This window comes from Acomys minous, assembly GCF_964271855.1.
Source record: "Acomys minous genome assembly, chromosome: 9".
Lineage (NCBI taxonomy): Eukaryota > Metazoa > Chordata > Mammalia > Rodentia > Muridae > Acomys > Acomys minous.
Window position 1 is genome coordinate 29,231,585 of NC_140490.1, and position 21,539 is coordinate 29,253,123.

Sequence of the window (21,539 nt, forward strand, 5' to 3'; positions counted from 1 at the left end):
CTAAATCAGATTGTAAGGTCCAAAAGGCTAGAAAACATGTATTAATTGTATTAAGCCCCTGTATGTTGTGGAACTTCAAATAAGGCCTGTGCTCACAGTTGTATGTAACAGAAAGGCATCTGGTACAATAACCAGGTAAGCAGAAGGACAAAAGCCAACCATTACAAATTTCTCTGCATAAAGTCACACTAGCAGGCTGTGTGACAAATGTACCAGTGAGAATAGCAGATGGGAGGCAGACAACAGGCAACGGATGTGAGTTAACAGCAGCAAATCCATTCTTGGTTATAATGTACAAGAGTCTATGCCTAGGACAAACAAGACCTAGCATCAACTTGTGGGCATGGAGGTGGGGCCAGCAGACATGGGGAATCCTACACAACTCACAGTATTTGCCCAAAGAGGAAGTAAAGAAAATGAGTACATTCAGAACAGTGAGTGACAGTAAAGGAGCCCGTCATGGTGCGGGTCTAACTAGAGAGTGCATTTTCTACCACTGTCATGCTGAACTAACTACCAATCAGGGCTAAAGACACAAATTAATATGACAAAAAGCTTAGAACCATGCTACCAATAGCAGTAGCATCTTTAACACAGAACAGTATCATACAGTATCTGAAAAAGAAAGACAGCATGTATATATACAAAAGCAGGCACAGGAAGAATAGAATGAAACTCCTGCAGACTTTGTATGAGAAACCCTCAGGTAATCTGGGTATAAAAAACTGAAAATTGAGGCCTTGAAGAGATGTTAACACTCCTATGTCCATCAAGGTGCTATTTACAAAGATGGACACAAGTTAAAAGCCCATGGACAGATGAGCAGGTAAAGGAAATAAATGTGGTATATTTCTGCAAAGGGCTATTATTCAGCCTTACATCAGAAGGAAACACAGCATTTCTGCCAATGTAAGCTGAAGGAAACCAGTCACAAAAATATACTTTCTTCATAATTCCCTGGCATGTGAAATCTAAGCCATTCCAACTCACAAAACTCAAAAGTGGGATAGTAGTTACTCACATCATGAGACAGGAGGGAAGTAAACTCCTATCAACAGACACAACTTCAGTTAAGAAGATGTGTAAGTTCCAGATGTGTGCTGAACAGCACAATGCCAAAAGAATGCTACACCTAAAAATACTAAGATGTACATGGTCAAGCCATCTGACCACAACACAATTTCAGAAGAAGAGGAAGAGGAAGAGGAAGAAGAAGAAGAGGAGGAGGAAGAGGAGCAGGAGGAGGAGGAGGAGGAGGAAGAAAGAATTCCCACTTACCAGCTGCTTCCTGGACCATTTTAAAAGCACATCTTAGATAAGTAATTATCACTAACACATTTCTGGGCAACCCATGTTACAAAGAACTACACAGGCAGGAGGGACAGAGAGGAGGCAAAGCTACTACAATGCCGTGGAGTGTAGGCAAGGATTGCTTACACAAGTGCATTTAATCACATCTCAAACTGTGACAGACTCAGTGGCCATCTTAAAAAACTAGCTGCCAATACACAACTGTATCACTCAACTAGTGCTCCATGAAAGGCAAGAACAGTTAGGTCTGAGGCATGAGCTTTTCACCAAGAGATCTGAGGGTGGATCTGGACTCAGGTCAAAGGTATCCACCAACCCAAGATGAGAATGGTGGCTGCACACTTGCAATCCCAGTACTCAAGAGGGTTGCTTGTGGCAAGAAACTCAATCTGAGCAGGAAGACCCTGCTGTTTCAAAGCCCCATTGCTGCAAAAAGCTATTCACAATAATTACCCAGAAGCCAAATGGTGGCCAACTTTTACAAGTTATCCTCTGATCTCATATGAGCTACAAACACGCTTAGGAGAGAAGGGGAAAGAGAAAATAAAGAAACAAGCAAAAACCAATAAGGATACCTAAAAGTAATGGTGGGAAAAAAAAAAAACAAACCTGACTCTTGTAAGATGTTCTTGGGTGTCACGTGAGTGTGGTGGTGCTCATACACACAGACACGTACAACAAAGTAAATTAAAAACTTCAAGCAAAGCTTCTCTCACAGGTACAAGTTATGATAACTCATAGTATGTTTTGTCACAAATAGGTTATTTAATTTATACAACCCAGGGGAGCCAGAGCACTGGCCCCACATGGGTCAGAGAGCTGTGGGAATGGTATGACACTGTTCGCAACCCCGTACACATCAGCGTTCACTTCTGCCTTAGGAAGGCACCTACCTTGCAAGTCAGAGACCTGGTGCAGGGCTTCTTGGTGTCCAGATCAATGACCCCACAGTGGATGTCAGGATCAAACTCTCTTTCTGTCAGAAGCACACAGACATTATTGCAGTGGGTGTATCCAACACTACCTTAAGATTTTAAATAAGAGGAATCTCAAGATAAGACAAACCATAGCTCTAGTAATATGTGCCATACTATTAATAAAAATACTGTAGATGAAGTGTGCACATTGTAATAAACATTATCCTCACAGGAAGGCTACAACTACTTTCAGATGCCTAGAAAGATATTTATTTTGCATGAAAGTATTTATATTCAGAAAAATCACGAGGAACAAATTTTCACTACAGTACACAGTGTTTGCACACACAAGCCAAGTATTCTCTTTAAAACCATGAGTAAATAAAGGAAGGTTCACCCTGAAGGAACCTCTCTTCACAGCTCAAGTTGGCCAGCTTTACGAAGGTCTTTCATTTACCATTGTGTACACTCTTACTTTCTACACACAGACGCTTCAAGAGAGAACAGTGCTATTACCTGATAATCTCTTATTTAAAAACTTCCTGTTATTAGAACTATCTTCAGATTTCTTTTCCAGAGTGGAAATTGCAGGAAGCCCTTTGCCATTCAGAATCTGTCCAGGTGAAGGCAAGGTTGGCTTTGGTATTGAGGGGCAGTTAAGGCCAGGCTTGACTGCAGAACTCACAGTAGCAGGACAGGCTGGCCCCACTGTGGATTTCAGTAGTGTGCCATCCATCTTCGGATGCATCTTTTCCACCTTCACAGAGGGCGTCATGCTGTTGTAGGGGAAATGAGAATGCAGTAAATGAGTTCGCTGTTACTGCAGAGCGACGGGAGCAGAGTCTAGATCTACCATATGCACAGGCTCCGGGAAGCCCCTTGTACATTTTGTTGAACCACTAAGAAAAGCTAGTAGCGTTCACAGCTAGTTAAGTTTATAAGCTTTCTTGACCAAAAGCCCAGTGGATAAAACTGACCTGTTTTTATTCTTTCAGAAACATTTCCTTATGGACCTATGGGAAACTCAGACCCAACAGTCAACACAGTTTCTAGAAGAAGCAAAACATAAAGAACTCTAGAAGGATCAAGATGATGTCACAGAATCCTGGAGAATCCCTCACAAAACCCATCACTTTAACAAAAGAAATGATTAAAACAGGAGAGTCCATGTCACCAGAGCCTTCTGAAAATTCAATGCAACACCTAACCCAATGCCCAACATCCCCTGATGCTGCTCTGCATCTGCCCAAAACAAAGACTTGGGTCAGCACAGGAGGTGTTACCATGTGGGTTCTCCAGTCCCTGAACACAGGCTTCTTAGGATAGATGCAACTGGCAACTGGTTGGTGAGCAGGGAAGACTCGTGTCACTAACAAAGCAATTTCTCTTAGGAGCTTACTGACACTGTCATTTTGCTCAGTAAAATTGATGTCAGAAAAACCCTAATAGTTCACGTGGTGCTTCCCCTGCCCACACTCCTTCTAAGTCATCACTTGACAATGGAGGTTTGGACATGTGTTTGCAAACTCTAGTGGAGTCTGCACTCTAATAGCTATTAAGCTAGCAAGTGACTTAAGCATTGCCTTCTTGTATTCTGTGGCTTTTAGACAGCTATAAAAGTGAAAGCCAAGTTCCCATGCTCTTCGCCATAAACAGGGGCTAGGGGCTCAGCAACCAGGACAGACTGCATTGAAGAGCTGTCCCTGGAATAGCCTGGCAGCAACAAAGCTACTACAAACTATTCTGGCCTCTCACAGTTGGCAAAGTCCCTGAGTAATGGCAGGTGCTCAACTGTCTTCTGAGATAGCCGAGGTTATTAGATGTTGGGAATGGAATGTATGGCATACCCCCGCACCCCTAAAGGAAAAAAAAAAAACAGACCAAAGAAACTACGTGCCACCAGGTGAGAGATATCATAGATATGCCTCTATCAGAGTGCAGCGACCTCAAGAAAGCTCTCAGGTCCAGACCCACTCTAGAAGCTTGTCAAAGCCACACCAGGCAAGTGAGAACTTCTTCCAGTCTTGTCTCCTTGCTGTAGTGACTTAAATCCAAGCTGGCAGGAAACCCTGTTTGCTTATGGGCCACTGGGGTCTCTTCACCTCGTCTTATCTCTCCTAATACAAGGGAAGGAGTAGGGATGCCAGTGAACACTCATTTGCTGACACCAAGGGCTGAGTGTACAAAAACCAGGTACTTGGCAGACATCAAAGTACCTCCAACCTTGTAGTGGCTAATGCCTTAGACCCCAAGAGAATTAGTGCTTAACTTCCATGAGGAAGAAAACCGAAGTAGGATTTGAACCTAGGCCTGTATGACTTAATGACCTTCTCATAAAGCATCTCAACCCATTCTTCCTTTACCCATGTGTAAAATGAGTAACAAGACATCACAGACAAATATAGCTCATTTTCAATAATTCACACAGGAAAGGATCACTCAATATGACCAGCCTTATTGTAAATTGAAACAGCTTCCAACTCAAGGTAGGGAAACAAAAAGAGCTAACAGTGTACTTGAACCCCCCAAGTGAATTCTTTACAATGACTCGCAGGCGCTCTTGGATGGCAAGCACACAGGACTCATGCTAGCAGGTGAGCCTCCCACAGCCCTGTGGCTATACTCACACTCTACCATGGGGGACTCTAGTCTGCTGCACGGGATGCGTGGGCTTCATGCTCCCCCTGAGCTGCAGTTTCTCTTTGGGCAACTTGAGTAACTTGGAGCTGGACGAGGATGTGCAAAGGACCCCTGCACTGGAAGATCGGCCACTTCCACTCGCACTGCCGCCTTTGCTTTTGGACAGAGAAGGGAAGAGGGAAAATACTGAAGTGTGAGGAACAGCCAAGGAAGGCTTGCTAGATGAGCTGTGTCTTCTCTCTGAAACAAAAAACAAAGACAAAAAAAACAAAACATAGTTCAGGCAAACCTCAAATGGAAAGCTGAGACAGCTCCCTGAAATCAACCAACACATTTCTGTTAAAATATGTTGTTAAGTAAAGCATTCTAAATCCAACAGGTTTCTTTGTTTTGTTTTACAAGACAGGATTTCTCTGTGTAGTATTGGCGGTCCTGAAACTCACTCTGCAGCCAAGACTGGCCTGGAACACTGAGAGATCCCCCTGCCTCTGCCTCCTCAGTACTGGAATTAAGGTGTGCACTACACTGCCTGGCAAATCCAGCAGTTTAAGAAAGCTCTTATGTAGTAATCCAAAGATGACTCAGTCTAGCAACCAGTCCTCTGTTTCCCATAGAAAATCCACATAAAGAGATTCACCATGTAAACTAAAGCAAACAACTATTCTAAACATGAGCAAAATGTCTTGTGGGTCTTAGATGCAGCAAATTCACACAAGAAAAGAAAACTTAGCTACTTACAGAGTTCTTTAACTGACACTGGCTGGCATGTCTTCATCTTCTAGCACAATACCTCTATGACTCTTAGAACAGAAAACCGTAAGGAACAAACCGACCAGCCAGCCTGTGATGCCAAACAAGTTTCTAGGACCAAACTATGCTGCACACCACTAAGATGCCAAAGGTTTAAGACAAAAGGCATTACCAAGAAGTAGGCCTGCTTTCTCTTCTTTTGAAACAACAAAGTAATTTATGGGTAAGTACAGACTACAAATGTGTAACTGAGGATGAATCTAACTACCTGAGAATATCATTTTCTCAGAGTAGATGAAAATAACTATAAATCAAGAGCTACTGAAAATCCTACTATACGAAACCAGCCAGTCATTGGTAACATTGTTTGAGGACCCTGTGGTGGTAGTTTAGTAGCAGCCTTGAACTCAGAATGTAAATCACACGTCTTTTTTTTTTTAAGATTTATTTATTTATTAAGTATACAGTGTTCTGTCTGCATATACATGTGCACACCAGAAGAGGGCACCAGATCTCATTATAGATGGTTGTGAGCCACCACATGGTTGCTGGGAATTGAACTCAGGATCTTTGGAAGAACAGACAGTGTTCTTAACCTCTGAACCATCTCTCCAGCCCATTCACACATGTCTTAATTTAACGTTTTACAAAAGTTTCAAACCATCATTATCAAAATATGGGAAGCCGTATGGATACTTAAAAGATTAATGGTCTTAGAATCAGTTAACTGCAAGCACCATTTAAATAGCTGATTTCAAATCCCTTTCATAGTCGAGAACCTCTTAGTCAATCTATGACTTACTCCTAGAGGGCTAGTAGTTCTGCAGCCTTTATCATGTACTTCAGACCCAGGCTCACACCATGACAAATGATGCTACTGACAGGAAAATCCAAATTTTCCAAATCAATGCCATGGAGGCACAATCAAGTTAAGAAGCTAAACTGAGAGCCATCTGGAAGTGCTTCCTTATCCCGCCTTTACCTCCAGCCCTATCACACAAAACTTGGGTGTATAAAGAATGTGGCCCTGAAGTAATTTCACTTTGATGTTTTCCTTTAGCTGGTGCCTAGATTGTTTTGTTCTAAATTAGGTTTTCCTAGCTTGGAAAGGTAGTGCTTAGTCCCCACACTCAAGAGAAGCCAGCCTGGGCTGATGATGACTACTAGACCAGTTCTAACTATACAATGTCCATCACCACCACCACCACCCACAGATAGACAGACATACACATGCACATTAAAAACAAGAACATTCAGTTTAGTTGTAGCATGTTTGAGGTTCTGACATTAGCTTCTAGCACTGTAAAATGATCTAATTAATTAAAAAAAAATCAAAGAAACCAGTCAAAATGTAGCTCTTCTCTTTGTTATTCCAAAATGCTTTGAACACATGCCCAGGTGTTTTAGCACTTTTTAGTAACAGCTGACAGGTATGTTCATGTTTTGCCAGCTGCCCAAAGTAGGCAGGATTTCCAGGAGCACTGTCTCTTATCCACTTCAGCTAACACTATTAAGCCTGCTATTGAGTTTCCTCTGATAAGAAATGTTTTCAAATGAGAGTTGCTTGGGGTTTCTCAACCTTGGCTACACTGAAATGACTCAAAGAGCTTTCAACACTCTGAAGAGGCTGAGCACGGTGATATACACCTGTAAGCCAAGACTTGGGAGAGGGAAGTACAGGAAGATCAAGAGTTGAAGGACAGCCTCAGCTATATCAAGTTCAAAGCCCCGTGAGACTGAATACAGTGGAAAGCTAGATGATGTGAAGATCCTTTAAAAAAAAAAAAAAAAAGCTGCTGAGCAAACTTGGTGTGACTTTTCCCCCTCTGAGTATTACTGGGAACAGAAAGCCCTCAAAAACAGGTCACTTAGGATGAAGACCTATGAACATGGGATTTCCAAAACAAGAAATATGCAATCCACAATACGAAAACAAAAGAAACATAAACAACCAAGTTAACAAAACTCCTCTAAGCATTGCTAGCAAGGAACTATTACTGAAATGAGCACAGTGTTAGAAGATGTCAAAAGTGTATTAGGAAATGAGCAGTGACCTCACAGAGGACAACAGCAAACAAATGACATATGCAAATCACTCCAGGACTTGAAAAGGGCTGTCCTCAGCAAAGAAGAAAAGGTCAGCAAAATGAGTAAGAAAAATAGCAGTATCAGAGAAGAAAATGTAATTATGTTATTACAACTAAAAGGAAAAAAAAAAAGGCTGGAAATGAAAAGCACAGTGGAAGTTGGGTGTGGTGGCCCAAGCCTTTGATCTTAGCATTCAGGGAGGCAGAGGCAGGCAGATCTCTGTGAGTTTGAGGCAGCCTTATCTACAAAGAGAGTTCCAGGGCAGCCAGGCCAGGGTTACACAGAGAAACTCTGCCTCAAAACAAAAACAAAAACCCAAACAAAACAGGAAAGAAAGAGAGAGAGAGAGAGAGAGAGAGAGAGAGAGAGAGAGAGAGAGAGAGAGAGAGAGAGAGAAAGAAAATCACAATGGAAAGCATCACTATGGACTTGACTATAGAAGAAAAACCACCAAGAAAGATGTGACTGACAAAATACTACATTTAAATGATAAAAAATAAACATAAACTAGGATGACCACACATCTAAAACATCTGGGATAAACATAAAAGACCATCCCTAAGAATCCATGATACAGAAGGAAACAAACAAACAAACCAACCACAATAGAAACTAAAGGCACAAAGAATCTGAACAAAATTAGTGAAAACCCCCTACACCTTCAGAAAGACACTGATTTCCAAGTACGATAGTATCTAGAGCCCAAACAAACATGATCAGAGATAGAATAAACTCTCCCACAAAACATTATGATCAAGATGTTAAAAACACAATGCAACAGACAAATGAAACAACCAGTATTAAAGTAAAAATGGCAACAAAGCAAATACATCAATCTTGTAAAAGTAACTTTTATTCTCCATGCTCAATTGTTGTCTTGGAGGCTTACTGCCTCCTTCTGCTAACCTAGGCCTACACCTGGAAGCTTCTAGCCTCTGTACAATCTAACCTAAACCTAGAATGTTTTCAGCCTCTGAGACTTACTGTTTAATAACGTCACCTTTTCTTGTTTCTGAGCTCATAGCTGGCTGGTTCAACTCAGGTGTTCTGGCTCAAACTCTTCTCCAACTGACTTATTTAATCCAGCTTCTCACTTGGCTCGTAATTGCTCTGCTTGGTCTCAAAGTAATTCAGCAATCAGCTCTAATTTTCTGGCTTCTTCTCAGTTTCTGGCTCATTTCATCTTCACCTGAGTGTTCTCGCCCCCCCACCCCCACCCCCCGCCCCGCCCTCTCTCTCTCTGCAGCCTATCTATTACTGCTCTGGTAAAACTGCCTCTTAACTAGCTTCCCTTTCCTCTATCTTCTCCTGAGCATTGGGTATATTCTAGTCTGTCAAATCTTAGCTGATTTTCTTTTCTGCCACTGAATTAGACATCACTTTCAAACACGGATGTTTCCTTCTACAGACTAACTTTACCTTGCGATTAAAGGCATGTACCACCATTCCTGGACTTAAGCTTTTCTTTACTTGAAACTTGGTCTATACCAGGATGGCCCTGAACTCACATCTGTTTGCCTCTGTCTCTTGGATTAAAGGCATGTTTGTATTCCATCCTGATTACACAGACCTAGAAGATCTCTGGATGTAATCTCTTACCAGCCGGATTCACATAGACATAGAAGGTCTTTGGATGAGATTTCTTGCCAGAACAGCCATGTTCTAAATTAACATTCCTCTACAATATCCTATCTTTCATTAGCAACTCCCAAGAAACAGAAAAGCCAGAAACCTGCAAAGTGACGGCAGGTTGTTAGCTACCCAACATGGGTGCTGGGGTGACATGACCTCCGGAAGAGTAGCAAGAGCTTCAAACTGCTGAGCCATCTCTCCTGTCTCTCACACAGTATGTTCAAATTTTGAAAGAAAGTGCTGCCAATTGAAGTTGCTATTCAACAAAACTATCTGAGGGAGGAATCCATGTATTTCAAGATAAGCTAAAGCAACTCATGGCTACCAAGTCAGCACTGCAACAAATAACTGAAAAGAATACTGCATATACAAAAGGGTGATCTCAATAATGAAACAGGAGAAACTGAACCTTATTAGAGCAATCCATGTTCAACACATTTGTGACAGTCTTCACAGAATTAGAAAAGGAGACCTTAAAACTTGACAGAGGCACAAATGATCCCAAAGAGCAATCCTGTGGAAAAAGCAATGCTGAAAGCATCACTATACCTGATCTCCCCCTTTGACACAAAACTACAGGAACAAAGCCAGTATGGCCCAGGCACAGACAGATGCACAGACCAATGAGCTAGAAATATGACCACACATGCAGGGCCAGAACAAGCCCCACAGGACCTCTACTGTTCAAACTTATGGTGTTGAAATCCAATGTCCTTCCTTAAACCAATGCCACAAGGATTTCAGATGGAACAGTACTCAAGAGGGGAATGAGAGGACCGGACACTGCTAAAAAGGTCTGAGGCTAGAGTCATGTAGCCTCCACGACAGGCACCAGCCAATCCCAGTTAAGAGTTGCACAGTCAGGCTGGAGAGATGGCTCAGAGGTAAGAGCACTGTCTGCTCTTCCAGAGGTCCTGAGTTCAATTCCCACTAACCACATAGTGGCTCACAATCATCTATAATGTGACCTAATGCCCTCTTCTGGCCTGCAGGCACACATGCTGGCAGACCATTGTATCAATGACGACGAGAGAACAAGTCACACAGCCAGAGATGGGATCCCCCTAGAAGCCTTTAAAAGAGCCTGTGAGCGCCCCCCCTGCATGAGGCTGTTTCTGCAGAATAAACACACTTTGTTTTTACATATTATTTGAGTCTGAGGTCTTCCTTTAGTGATTTCGGACCCTGACACTCAGGCACAGCTACCTAGTCTTTGACAAAGGCGTCCAAACCATCCACTTGAAAAACGATAGTATGAAAATTGCACAGACACATGTAAAACAATGAAACCAGCTCACAGCTCTTATATCTCACAAAAATCAATTCAAAATGGATCAAGGACCTTAATTCAAGACTTTAAACCCTAAAGCCACTAGAAGAAAATATAGGCAAAATATTGCAAGGGACACACAAGGATTTTCTGACAGAGATTTCAAGGGGAAAGAAATAACAGCAAGAGCTGCTAAAGGGATGGCATAAAATTTAAAAATTCTGTACAACACTGGAATAATCAGCAATGTGACTGTCTAGAGAATAGCAGAAAGTATGTGCCAATCATATATCAGAGAGGATTACCATCTAGAATTTATAAAGAACTCCAAAACCTAAACACCAGCATAAGCAGCTGACCCTCAATAAACAAGGGAACCCAGGACTGCACAGGTAGGTCTCCAAAGCAGCAGCACAACTAGTAGATACATATTTGGAAAAGTGCTCAACATCATTGGCCATCAAGGAAATGCAATGTATAATGCTTTTATTTTTGCAATTAACTAAGCTTTAATTTTGCCCTAGTCAGAAAGTGTGTCAACAACACAAAGAAGATGTAGCTCAATGCCTAGCATGCACTGGAAGTCCTAAACTCCATCCCCAGAACCTCATGCAATGGGTGTAGAGAACACCTGTAATCCTAGCCCTGGAGAGCGAGATCAAGGCCAGCCTGGCGCATAAAAGATCAAAACTCAAACAAGCAAGCAAGCAAATAAATGAATAAGATGAAAAGATAACAAATGCTGACAAGGATATGGAAGAAAAGACATTTTTGCACATCGAGTGAAAAATATGAGAGTCTCTGTGGAAGTCAGGAGGTTTCTCAAGTCACTGAAAAGGAAACTCCCACATGACTCTATGACCATTCCAGGGTGTCTATATATACATGGAGGATTCTAAGTCAGCATACTACAGAGATATTTGAACATCCATGTTAATTACATAATGATACACAACAGGCAAGATATAAAACTAGTACAGGTGCCCATCAACTGATAAATGGACAATGAAAATGTAGCACACAGCCGCAGTAAAATTTGATTCAACTATACAAATCAAAATTGTGTATTTGTAGCAAATGGAGTGTTATTTCATCTCATTTGTAGAATGTAGATTTGGAATACACACAAAGTAGTAAAAGGACTATGAGAGGGAAGAAGTCTCAGGAATGAGGAAGAAAAAACAAGAGAGGGTAAAGGAACGAATCATGAAAACAGAAGAGGGAAGAATAGTCTCCCTCAAGTATGATGGTACAAGTAGGAAACTGTCCCAATAAATCAACTTCTTTGCATGCTATTTTTAAAAGTTAATTAAAAAAATTAAACAGCAGGGGAAAAAACCATACACCTCTACACCTCTATTCGTCTCCCTCAAAGACTGTGCTGGATCTGGTCTGAGGCATGTCTAGAGCACTGAGAATTCTGCAAAGCTTCCTTCTTGGTGTGAGGGTATGTACAGCCTAGTCTGAGAGCGTGTGGTAGACTAGGCTAATGCCTCAACAACATTAATCATGGCTAAACGAGTTAAAACCAGCGCAGGCTGAGACACATGCCAATATGAGACTACAGATACGGTTTACAAAGTAGGCCTCACTGCGAGTTGTTAGTGTTTTCCACACTTCTATTAAAATCAACTTTTATCCTCTTACCAAAAGCCACATAGAAGAGGTTTTGTTTTATTTTAGATTTGTTTTATATATGTGTTTGTGTGTCATATGGAAGAGCCCCTGGAACTGGAGTTAGGAACTGGGGTCTTCTCCAAGAGCAAACAAAGTGCTCTTAACCCCTATGTCATCGCTCAAGCCCATTTTGTTGTTAATCAACATTTTAGTATGCAATAGTAGTATGCAATTTTCAATTTTGTCACTATTTCTCATTTTACTATTTTCCTCTCTTCTTTAGTTTAACAACATTATGCTCTGAGAGCTTAAGACCTTGCCCTACTTGCAGTTTTGCCTCTGCTTAGTGTTTGCCGTTCAAAACGCGAGCTCTCAGCTTGCTGCCCCATAGGCCATGCCTCCATCCTACCCTCATGGACTCATAGCCTATGGAACAAATCATAAGTCAAAAGTAGCTCTTTTTTGTTTGCTTTTCAAGTCAGGGTTTGTCTGTGTAGCTCTGGCTGCCCTGGAGATCCACCTGACTCTGACTTCTGAGTGTTGGGATTAAAGTGTGTTCCACCATCACTAAGCTTAAAGTAAGCTCTTTTTTAGATTGCCTTTGGTGATAGTGTTTTTATCATACCAACAGAAAAGCACAACACAAAGCCTATGAAATTGACAGCTGAAGCTAACTACAGCACCGCACAAAGCAGCTTGTACAGCTGTTGATCAACACAGGGAAGGAGAAACCCAGGGTGTGCGGTACAGAGTGGAACACTCCCACTAGAACCATCTAAATTTTACATATAATGGGTATCAGATTCTCAAACAGGTGTCTCAGAGCAAATGTATACAATTCAAGTTCCCAATGTAAGTTAGGTCTACTTACAAATTTTTTATTACAATTTTATAATGGTGCAATAGTGATGCCCACTCAGGGAAGCAGTGCATGAGTTTTAATGTGCAGTTTCTAAACAAAAATGCTCAGATTAGGTATATTTGATGTAGTCTTGACTTACAATTTCATCTTCTCCATTTTGTAAAATAAGATTGTTAATTGGCACCTGCAATGTAGTTTCTCTCTTAGGAGCAAAAGATTAGGTAAAATGACCCATCGTTCACTTACATAAAATTGTTTCTACCATACTGATCATTTTTAGGATGCAAATTTCTTCCAAAGCCATTAATATACTGTGGAATATTTACCATAACAAAATTTTGCATTTACTTGTATATAATTTATGTAAAGTGATGAGGTTTTGGCCCAAGGCATCCAGAAGACACCTCCCCACGCCCAAGAAACAATACACTGCTGCCACTGCTCCTGGTGGCCCAACTAGAACCCAAAGGGAAGATCCGCTGCAGAAGACACCATACACTCTACGTGTATCCAACATACACTTTTGACTACAGGAAATGGAGAAATTGCTTTGATCCCGAAGGGGAAGCTTCATAGTTCTGAAGTTGCAATGAAGGCTTCTGGAATAAATTTCTCATCAACAGTCTTACCCAGCTATGAACCCTGCCAGCTACAGCAATAACTAACACAGTAAGGTATAGGGGTAACCTACCACCTTCCACGGGGTTCAAGGCCAACTCCACAGGAGGAAAGGAATGCCTGGCCCCATACACCTGGAGAAGAACCCACAGCTGGGAGCTGTACCAGACAAGGGTCTCTAGAGTCACAGCACTAACGGAGTGACTTACAGGCTGCAGTCCAACTAATGCAAACAAGGGCTAGCTGAGAACGGAAAGTCGAAGAATCTAGTAGTTGCTTGGTCCACAAGGATGGGTGTTTCAGCTGGTCTTCTGTATAGGCTATATAGGCTGGAATCCCCCAACCATAAAATTATTTTCATTGCTCCTTCATAACTCTAATTTTGTTACTGTTATGAATCATACTGCAAATATCGGTGTTTTGCATTGGTCTTAGGTGGCCCCTGTAAGGAATCATTCACCCACAAGTTAAGAGCCACAACATTAGAGAATCAGGACTCAAGATTTCTAATATTTACTTTCGAGGGTGGGCATGATGTGTAGTACTTGTATTATGTGAGTGCTCCTGTGAGTACAAGCACATAGGAGCTAGGTACATGTATAGAAATTAGAGAAAAACTTGAAGTAGTATACTTTTTGTACTCAAAACAACTAGTTATTATATAAAAAAGAGAAGTGGAAAGTAGACATTATATAAACATAGTTACACCATTGTGTAGTTTCTTATTGAGTATGGCATTAAATAAAAATATACTGAATAATCAAGAAATCCTGAAAGCACAAAAACAAACAAAACAAAACAAACCTGAGTATCAGTCCTTGCCTTCCACTTTGAAAAAAGGCATCGCTTGCAGGTGACTGCCTAGGCTAGACTAGCTGGCACAGCATTCTTGGCCTACCGCACTTTGGGAGCACCAGGATTACAGACATCCTCTACACTGCCCAGGGTTAGGAGGTTCTTGGAATCTGAACTCAGGAGCTCGCTCTCTCCTAACAATTACTTTATCCACTGAGCCATCTACCTAAAACTAGATTTATAGTGTTCATGGTCTCCTGATAGATATTTGTCAGCAATCATCATTTGTAAAATTTTCATTTACTAAAAAATCTGAAGCATACCATGTATGACTTAGATAAAGGCAGAAAATACAGCTCAAGGCCTAGTCATGCCACCGAGCTCGGCTCTTACTTCATGGTAGGAGCTGGCACCACAACCTCTGAAGAACAGCATCTAGACTCCTCCTCAAGGAAACTAAGCAGAATTAGGTCTGCATTAGATTCCTCTTGTCTTTGCACCATTACCTCCTTATTTTTGTAAGATTTTAAACTGAGCATACAGCTTTTTTTTTCTTTCTTTAGCTGTACTCACTTCAGCAGCATATACACTAAAATTGCAATGATACAGAGAAAATTAGCATGGCCCCTGTACAAGGATAACACACAAATTTGTGAAGTGTTCCATATTTTTAAGGACATTTCATATTCAAAGGAAAAATACACCAAGATGACATCTCAACATTTTTGCCCCCCAAACAAGGCACCCACATTCGTAAAAGAAACATTACTAAAGCTTAAATCACATTTGGAACCCCATACATTAATAGTGGGAGACTTCAACATCCCACTCTCATGACTGGACAGGTCATCCAAACAGAAACTAAACAGAAAAATAATGAAACTAACCAATGTTATGAATCAAATGGGCCTAATGGATATCTACAGAACATTTCACCCACATACAAAATAATATACCTTCTTCTTAGCACCTCACAGAACCTTTTCCAAAAATGGCCATATAGTCAGCCACAAAGCAAACTTTAACAGATACAAGAAAACTGAAATAATACCTTGTATCTTATCAGACTACTATGGACTAAAGCTGGACTTCAACAACAACAGAAAGCCTCAAACTCAGGGAAACTGAACAACTCTCTACTCAATCATCACTGGGTCAGGAAAGAAATTAAAGACTTTCTAGAATTCAATACAAGGAAAAAGAAAAAAAAAAAGAAAAAAGAAAAAGAAAGAAAGAAAGACATTTAAAGCAATTCCACTAAATTCAGAGAAAAGACAAGGCGGCCAATTCTCTACATATCTGTTCAAAATAGTACTTGAAGTTCTAGCTAAAGGAGATGAAGGGAATACAAACTGGAAAGGAAGAAGTCAAAGTATCCCCTGCTTGCATATGATATGACAGTATATATAAGTGACCCCCAAGATCCTACCAAAGAACTCCTACAGCTGATAAACACCTCCAGCAAAGTGACTGAATACAAAATTAACTTTAAAAAAATCAGTAGCCCTCCTTTATACAAAGGAAAAACTGGCAGAGAAAGAAATTAGAGAAGCAACACCCTTCACAATAGCCACAAATAATGTAAAATACCTTGGTGTAACTCACACTAAGCAAGTGAAAGAATTGTATGACAAGAACTTCAAGTATTGAAAAAAGAAATTGAGGAAGGTATAAGAACATGCAAAGATCTCCCATGCTCATGGATCAGTAGGATTAACATAGTAAAAATGCCCATCTTACCAAAAGCAATCTACAGATTCAACACATTTCCCATCAAAATTCCAACACCATTCTTTATAAACTTGGAAAGAGAAATCATCAACTTCAGATGGAAAAGCAAAAGCCCAGGATAGCTAAAACAATTGTACAATGAAAGAACTTCTGGAGGTGTCTCCATCCCTGACTTCAAGCTGTACTACAGAGCAATAGTAATGAAAACTTTATGGTATTGGCATAAAACCAGACAAGTAAATCAATGGAATCGAATTGAAAGATCCAGAAATAAACTCACACACCTTCGGACATTTGATTTTTAACAAAGAAGCCAAAACCATGAAATGGAAAAAAGAAAACGTCTTCAACAAATAGTGCTGGTCTAACTGGATGTCTACAGTTAGAAGAATGGAAATAGATGCATATTTATTACCCTGCACAAAACTCAAGTCCAAGTGGATCACAAACCTCAACATAAAACTGGATATAATAAATCTAACAGAGGAGAAAGACATTAAACTGGACATAATAAATCTAACAGAGGAGAAAGTGTGGAGTAGCCTTGAACACAGTGGCACAAAAGACACCTTCCTGAACAGAACACCAATAACTCGGGCTCTAACATCAACAATTAATAAATGGGACCTCTTGAGTAAAGCAAAGGGCACTGTCAACAGAACAAAATGGCACCCTATAGAATGGTAAAAGAGCTTCACCAACCCTGCATCTGACAGAGGACTAATATCTAAAATATATAAAGAACTCAAAGAATTAAACATCAACAAGCCAAATAATCCAATTTTAAAAATGGGGTACAGAGCTAAACAGAGAATTCTCAACAGAAGAATCAATAGCGGCTGAAAAGCACTTGAAGGAATGTTTAATATCTTTAGCCATTAGGGAAATACAAATCAGAATGACTCTGAGATTTCATCTTACACCCATCAGAATGCCTAAGATCAAACACTTTTAAGTGACAGCACATGCTGGCAAGGATGTAGAGAAAGCGGAACACTCCTCCATTGCTGGTGACAGTGCTAACTTGTACACCCTCTGTGGAAATCAATGTGGCGTTTTCTCAGAAAATTGGGAATAGTTCTACCTCAAGACACAGCTATACCATTCCTGGGCATATACCCAAATATGCTCCACCACACAACAAGGACATTTTCCAAATTATGTTCATAGCTGCCTTATCATAATAGCCAGAAACTGAAAACAACCTAGATGTCCCTCAGCCAAAGAATGGATAAAGAAACTGTGGTACATTTACACAATGGAATACTACTCAGCTATTAAAAACAAAAACATGCGATTTGCAGGCAAATGGATGAAATTAAAAAAGATCATCCTGAGTGAGGTAACCCAGACCCAGAAAGACATACATGGTATATACTCACTTATAATTGGTTATTAGCAATAAAGTACAGGATAATTATGCTACAATCCACAGACCTAAAGAAGCCAATGAGGGCTCAAGGGAAGATGCTTGAATCTCACTCAGAACGGGAAATAAAATAGACAACTGAGGTAGATGGAGGAAGGGAACAGGGTAGGAGAGGGCATGGGGAGGGTAACAGGGATGGGAATCTGTTTTGAGAAGAATGGGGTGAGGGTTGGGGGGAGGACTGGTAAAGATAATGGAAATCAGTAGAAGGGGAATCTCTGGGACAGGGGATGCTCCCAGGAGTCTATGCGGATGACCCTAGCTGAAACTCCTAGCAGCAGGGGATGTGGAGCCTGAAGTTGCCACCTCCTGTAGCCAAGTAGGACTTCCAGTGGAGGGAAAGGGGACACCAACCCACCCATTAAACCTTAGACCCAAAATCTGTCTTGTCTTCAAGAAGTGTAGGGATAAAGAGGAGCAGAGATTAAGGACATGGCAAACCAATGACTGGCCCAACTTGAGACCCACCCCAAGGGAGAGAGCCAATCCCTGACACTATTAATGATACTCTGATGATTGCAGACAGAAGCCTAGCATAGCTGTCTTCTGAGAGGCTTCATCTAGCAGCTGACAGAAACAGTCCCATAACCAAAGAATAGTCTGAGCTTGGGGAGTTCTGTGGAAAAGTTGGAGGAAGGATAGAGGGAGACAGAGGGGTCAAGGACACCACAAGACCTAAAGAGTAAACTAACAGGGGCCCACAGAAACTTAACTACCAACCAAAGAGCATGCATGGGCTGAACCTAGACCCACTACACATATGTAGTAGATGTGCAGCGTGGTTAACATGTGGGTCCCCTAACCGTGGCAGTATGGGCTGTCTCTGATTCTGTTGCCTGCCTTTGAATCCCATTTCTGAGCTGGGCTGCCTTGTCAGGTCCCAGTGGGAGAGGATGTGCTTAGTCCTGCTGAACCTTGAGGTGTCAGGGTGGGTTGATAACCCTTGGGAGGCTCCCTTTCTCTGAGAAGAAAGAGGGGGGGAAGGGGAACGTGGGCATGAGGGTGGGACTGGGAAGAGAAAAAGGAGGGGGCTGGAATCAGCTGTAAAGTGATTAAATTAATAAATTTTAAAAAAGATTTAGAAACACATTTTTAGAAAGAGAGAGAGTGAAACACTCATGGGTAAGTTAGGGGCTCTTTCTTAGGTAGACAATGGGATGGCCAGATGCTAAACATAAACCGTGTGTTTCGCTGAGGAGACCAAATGTAAGCACTCCTCTTTTCAAGCTCTGGCTTCAGGATAGAGAAAGCACACTTCTGTTCCTGAGTGGAGGTAGTATGAGCAGCTCCAGAGAGGCATACCCAGGCAGACAGACTGACAGACAGACACAGATACAGGGACATTTGGGTAGGAACAGTGAAAAAATAGACACATTGTAGACAACATGGGGTGGCTGGGGTGGGGTTGGATACTGAGTAAGGGATAAAAAAAGGAGTGGGAGTAAGGGAGAGGAGATGGAGGGAGGGAGTTTGAAAAGAGGTTAGGACATCCTCCACCTACATATCACATGTATATGACATGTGACATAACCCCCCAAGGCAGGAGGGTCAAAGCAGGGAGGATGGGGGGTTCCCTCTAGTTTCCCAACAGAGGGGAACCAAGAATACTGATTTTATAACTGATTTCATGCTGAGTTATTTTTTCCTAATTATAAAGATTAACACCCAGGTATAAATAAAAAAGAATAAAGCAAATAATTACACTTTTTAATGTCTGCATTGACATTAAATATTTGGAATTAAAAATATTCCTTTGAAAACAAATATATATCAAATATTTTCTAAAGGTGGTTTTTTAAGTCCTTAAATTTTATGAATAATCTTATCTATCTATCTATCTATCTATCTATCTATCTATCTATCTATCTATCTATCTATTTTGGGTTTTCAGGACAGTATTTGTCTATGTAGCCTTGGCTGTCCTGGACTTACTTTGTAGACCAGGCTACCTTTCAACTCAGATACCTGCCTGCCTCTGCCCTCTGCCCTCTCCCTGAGTGCTGGGATTACAGGGTGAGACATCATACCCGGTTATGACTTACTTTTAATACTGAACGGAGTTGACATGACTATTAAATACATACATTTTTTTACCTTAGAAACCTGGGCTCAGTGAAGAAACCATTTGCTACCAGCACATGAGGACCTTGCTTCAGACCTGAGAATCCACATGAAACAAGATGCAGACCAATGTACCTACAATACCAGCTCTCCTCCAGCAAGAGGAGGAGACAGGAGACTCTCAGTGCTTATAGGCCATCAGCCAGGCTTTGCACAGTGCCACACAAAGAAGCTGAGAACAGACACTTGAGGTTTTCCTCTGACCTACACACTTATGCTATGGCACAGGGACCCCCCCCCCACACACACACACTCATTAACCCCTCCCATACACTCAGAGAAGGGTTTAAAAAAATAATTAGAGTTCTAATCTCAATTTATATATCCAAAATACAGCAAGGTATAACACCATTCATGATCATTGTAATAATCTGTCCTTTTCTTAATGGGCATCATGCAAAAAGGATAACAGCTAAGAAAAGCCTCCTTAGTTGGATAGTTGGAGGTTCTTTTCTTCTATCTTATTAAATGTCATATATATATATATATATTTCTTTTATAATCTAAGAAACTGAGTGTTGATGCGTCTCACCACCACCACCAGCAGCAGCAGCAGCAATCTGTGCCAAGCACAAGTACAGTATGGGGTTTATAGAGACTATTTCAGTCTGACCAGTTTCCTAACACAGTAGTAAAATTCCTCAGACTAAAAGGGTCATTAGTGGAAACAAATTTAAAACACAGTATCTCTTCACAACTTCAGCACAGCTACATAGTGTACTACAGACTAACAGTCAGGTCACTCTAGACCAAACGGCTGACAAGAGGCTGCAGGCTCCTATTGCTAGCCAGGACCCACAGACAGTATTCCTGACCTAGGAAGGCTAAGACTGAAAGCTGCGTTTGGTTTTAGTGATGTTGGGCCTAGTAGAGCTTCTCTACTGCGTTTGTGGGGCAGAAGCCACGATGTTAAGTTCTCTTCAGACAGCACCTCAAATGAGACATAGAATTCATCCAAAAATATATAAATTCACAATAAAAATTATTCAAGCCAATTTTATTTTATAATGTTAAGCTAGGTTATTTTCCTAACAGTCTCAAGTAAAACTCAGGAAAAAATGGAGACAGGACCAAGAGGCTAATCGTGGTACGCATTCAGCCTACGGAGATTACCAAGCCACAACTTTTCTTTAAATGAAACTCAAACTTCAAGACATTAATTACACAGGGAGACTAGGCAGTTGTGCCCTAAGCAAAAAGCAATGTATAAATTCAGACAGTCTCTGAAAGCCTCATTCAAAAACATGCCCCACCATCACCCTCAATTAAAGCAAAGACTTAATAATCAGCTTTATGCGTGATCATAAAATGTGAAGTGCATGTAAAACACACACAGATTCTTGGCCAGGGATAATCCATAGTGTCACTTTTTTTTTTTTTTGAAAGCCCAGTTAGAATCTCTCCGTCATTCATAAGATGCCTCTTTACTGACTTAGTCTGATTGTTTTTATGTCCAGGCTAAAAACACAATGTGGGGCCGGGTGTGGTGGCGCATGCCCTTCATCCCAGTACTCAGGAGACAGAGGCAGGTGGATGGCTGTGAGTTCAAGGCCAGCCTGGTCTACAAAGAAAGTTCCAAGGCAGCCAGGGCTACACAGAGAAACCCTGTTCTAACCCCTCCCCCTAATAAATAAATAAAAATAAAAAGGCAGTATGTTTCTAATGGGGCTCTTCACCAACCCCAACTGTCAGAACGTGCCCTCAGCCTGCCAAAGACAGCATGTAAAAGCATCAATTGTACCATCTGTCCTTCATTGT

The 21,539-nt window shown here is 41.2% G+C and overlaps 1 protein-coding gene across 9 annotated transcripts in view; it reads right to left on the reverse strand.

Moving 5' to 3' along the window:
• Positions 1-21,539, reverse strand: part of ATXN7 (ataxin 7) — a 161,742-nt gene that overhangs the window by 16,415 nt on the left and 123,788 nt on the right. For all 9 annotated transcript variants that reach the window (XM_084797130.1, XM_084797127.1, XM_084797128.1 and 6 more), the window contains 3 exons: positions 4,856-5,108; positions 2,745-3,004; positions 2,205-2,287 (listed from right to left, as the gene is read on the reverse strand). In XM_084797130.1, coding sequence (XP_084653256.1) covers positions 2,205-2,287; positions 2,745-3,004; positions 4,856-5,108 — 596 coding nt within the window. The remainder of the gene's footprint in view (positions 1-2,204; positions 2,288-2,744; positions 3,005-4,855; positions 5,109-21,539) is intronic.